The sequence below is a fragment of the Otolemur garnettii genome, unplaced genomic scaffold (assembly GCF_000181295.1).
Source record: "Otolemur garnettii isolate 467f Iridium unplaced genomic scaffold, OtoGar3 scaffold00159, whole genome shotgun sequence".
In the NCBI taxonomy this organism is placed as follows: Eukaryota; Metazoa; Chordata; class Mammalia; order Primates; family Galagidae; genus Otolemur; species Otolemur garnettii.
Genome location: NW_003852554.1, coordinates 791,765 through 795,454, shown reverse-complemented (window position 1 = coordinate 795,454; position 3,690 = coordinate 791,765). Strand labels below are relative to the sequence as shown.

Sequence of the window (3,690 nt, the reverse complement as noted above, 5' to 3'; positions counted from 1 at the left end):
TCACACTTTTAGTGAATGAACGAGAAACATTTTTACAGTAGCAGTAAGCTATTATTTTTATCTACCATGCCATGAATTCATAGGGAAGAGTTTCCAGTAGCTCATGCTGGAACCTTGCCATTGAATGTGACAAAGCGTTGATTGACTTTTGAATTCATGGGAAATAGGTTCCAGCACCTTGTATCACTGTTACATGGGGTCTATTGGTTATCCAGTGTGCTATGCTGTACACCTATTATGTCATGAGCTCATGGGGAATAAATAGGTTCTAGCACCTAAAAACATGGGTCCACTGGTGTTCCTGTGTGCTATGTTAATATGATTATTATGCCATGAATTCATAGGGAATGGGTTCCAGGAGCTCAGGCTCCTTTCTGTCAGTTCTCACACAATGGGCTTCTCTGGGTGGAGCAGGCTGGTGCTTCTGTTGAACCCAGGTACCTTTCTCTTTGGCTTCCTTCTTTTTCTGATCATTTTCTTTCCCATGTTTCAGGAAGCTCTCTTGGCTCTTAGAGTGCTTGATATGCTCAATACGAACATTAATCCTCTTGACAAGAATCTTGCCCTTAACTTGTTTGTTTACAACAATGCCAACAGCATGCTGGGTGACTTGTAGACTCTTCCAGTTTTGCCATGGTAACATTTGTGTGGCCTGCCTTTCTGAGCAGTACCCATTCCTTTGATGTCTACAATATCACCTTTCTTGTAGATTCGCATATATGTGGCCAAAGAAACAACTCCATGTTTTCTAAAAGGCCTAGAGAACATGTATTGGGCGCCTCTCCTCTTTTCTTTTGTGTTTGTCATTTTGGTGAATTACTGGAAGATGGTGTCTTTGGCCAAAAAAAGCTCAGTGGTTATTTTTGCTATGTATTATTTCCCCTTTACAGCCAGTCCCCCAAGAAAGATGCTACCCCGCCAAATAGTAATTACAGTGATTCTGTTTGATAATATGAATTGAATCATAATGGGCAGTTTCATTAAGAAGCCAGTTCTTGGCTGATAATTTCTTTTTTTAATATGAACATGAACTTCTCTTAGAAGTCTTTGAATTTAAAATCTAGATTATATCACAAAATGACTATTTCTTTACCTTCCTAATAATTTGTGCCATCTATATACTGTTGTACTTTATTACTGGGGTCTTTTTCCATCCATGTCCACTGCTTAGCTAATTACTATCTTGACCAAGTAACAAACATAATTGGCTAAATTGCTTTTTAAAAAGATACTATTTTAGGGGCGGTGCCTGTGGCTTAAAGGAGTAGGGCGCTGGCCCCATATGCCAGAGGTGGCAGGTTCAAACCTAGCCCCGGCCAAAAACTACAAAAAAAAAAAGATACTGTTTTAGTTGTACCTGGTATGTAAAGTATATTTTCCTTCTGTGATCATACAGGTGAACATGATTAAAGATGATGGGACAGTTATTCATTTCAACAATCCCAAAGTCCAAGCTTCCCTCTCTGCTAACACCTTTGCAATTACCGGTCATGCAGAAGCTAAACCAATTACAGAAATGCTTCCTGGAATATTAAGTCAGCTTGGTGCTGACAGCTTAACAAGCCTTAGGAAGTTAGCTGAACAGTTCCCACGGCAAGGTAGGTATCTTTTAATTTTGTACCTCTTTCTCTCCCCACCTTACTTAAAAAACCTAATTTAAAAGATGGGCTAGGCACAGAGGCTAATGCCTATAATCTCAACACTTTAGGCAGGAGGATCTCTGGGTAACATACTGAGATCCCTAGCTCTAAAAAAAAAAGTGTTTTTAAATTAGCCAGATGTAGTGGCATAAACCTGTAGTCCTGGCTACTCAGGAGGTTGAGGCAGGAGGATTGCTCAAGCCCAGGGATTCAAGGTTGCAGTGAGCTGTGATCACATCACTGCACTTCAGCCTGAGCAACAGAGTGAGACCTTGTCACTGAAAGAACAAATGAATGTCCCATCTTAAAGTGAATTTGCCTGTATGTAATTATTTTACTTTCTATAAAATCACTTGTATGTTTCATACAATTTTGAGTGTTTCTGTAGTAATTGTGTAGTATAACATAGAATATTCAGAAACATTTTGGTAGTGATGTAGTAAGTTGAGAGGTAATTGCCTAAAATGAATCTGCAGGCCATAGTTCAAACAGTTAATTTGATATTCACTGTTAATTAATAACAACCAGGAAATACTATTGTCAGAGAACGTCATTTTTGTCAAATTTGTAGATTTTTTTGTCAAATATGTAGACGTAACAACCATAAGTTCTGAATTTTCAAGATAGTCCCAATTTCTAATATGTGCTACTGCCCCTAAAAAAAGATATCTCAGTGCCTATATGGCTAGCTGCACACTTCATTACACCAAAAGAAGTGGGAACAAAACTTGAATATTAATTTTTTATTTGGAGAGTATAGCCACCATAAATTTACGGTAATGTCTTTTTCCTCAAATTCATGTGTTATTCCATTTTGCATGTGAATTTTGCTTTTGCTCCACTTTGAAATGTCTAGCTGTATTGGTATATGTCAAAATTAAAGTTGTGAAGTTTTAGCTTGACGCTTGTGGCTCAAGCGGCTAGGGCACCGGCCACATACAACAGAGTTGGCAGGTTCGGATCCAGCCTGGGCCTACCAAACAACAATGGCAACTACATCGGGTACCTGTGGTCCCCACCTACTTGGGACCCATTCTCTTGAGGCAAGAGAATCGCTTGAGCCCAAGAGTTCACGGTTGCTGTGAGCTATGATGCCATGGCACTCTACCGAGGGCGACATAGTAAGACTCTGTCTCACACACAAAAAAAAAGTTTTGAGGTTTCAAGGTAATCTCTGAACCATGAGGTAGGCCTGACCTAGATAGTATAAAAGAATGGGCAGCTGTGACCCAGGCCTTTTCTTTGTCGTGGCAGTAGAGACTTGTTCACTGTCTACATACAGCAAATGTATCTTGCTCTGCAAGCCTGTATTTTCTCTTAGTCTATAAACCTATCTTTTGTTTCCTTCAAGAAATTTTGTTCCATGCTTGCCTTAAAAATATAGAAATAAATAAAAATTTAAAAGTTACAAAGTTTTACTGATTGTATTGTTACTTAAGCAAAAAAGTATGATTGGCAATTTAGATTGATAATATTTAGTTTTGAGCAAATGTAGGAAATTTAGACAGAAAAAGGATAAACATTTTAAATGTTCTCTTAAAGGTCTTTGTTATCAATGACTAATATGAAAATAAACTTTTTGTAGTCCTGGATAGCAAAGCACCAAAACCAGATGACATTGATGAGGAAGATGATGACGTTCCAGGTAAATGACATTTTCTTTAGTCTTTAGATTTTTAGCATCTCTTCTCACTCACTGCCTGGATAACTCAGGCTTTTGTTGATCAGGAGCTCATGAATTTAAATTGATGCACAGTGCTGTGTGGATAGGAACTAATGGAAAAGAACAGCCCTCCCCCTACTTAGAACTTAGAAATTGTCATATAAAGCTCTGCTGCCTACATTTGTTAAATTAATCACTGTGATTATAAATTTGCATCGTTATCGTTATAACATTTCTGTGTGAATTATAATTGACATAATGAAAATGCTGTTCACTGTAGTGGTTTGCATAGACTAAAAAGATGAACATTTCTTTAGGATTGCTATTGTAAGCAGATAATTAAATCATTATTAGTGGGGTCCTACCAGTTTATTTATTCCTATTGTC

The 3,690-nt window shown here is 37.9% G+C and overlaps 1 protein-coding gene across 1 annotated transcript; it reads left to right on the top strand.

Annotated features, from left to right (window-relative positions):
- The first annotated feature begins 1,379 nt into the window (after nt 1-1,379).
- BTF3L4 (basic transcription factor 3 like 4) lies at nt 1,380-3,496 on the top strand. The gene is made up of 2 exons (XM_012811460.2): nt 1,380-1,598; nt 3,226-3,496. The coding sequence occupies exons 1-2, from the start codon at nt 1,403-1,405 to the stop codon at nt 3,291-3,293; spliced, it is 264 nt and encodes an 87-aa protein (XP_012666914.1). The 5' UTR covers nt 1,380-1,402; the 3' UTR covers nt 3,294-3,496.
- Nucleotides 3,497-3,690: the final 194 nt, after the last annotated feature.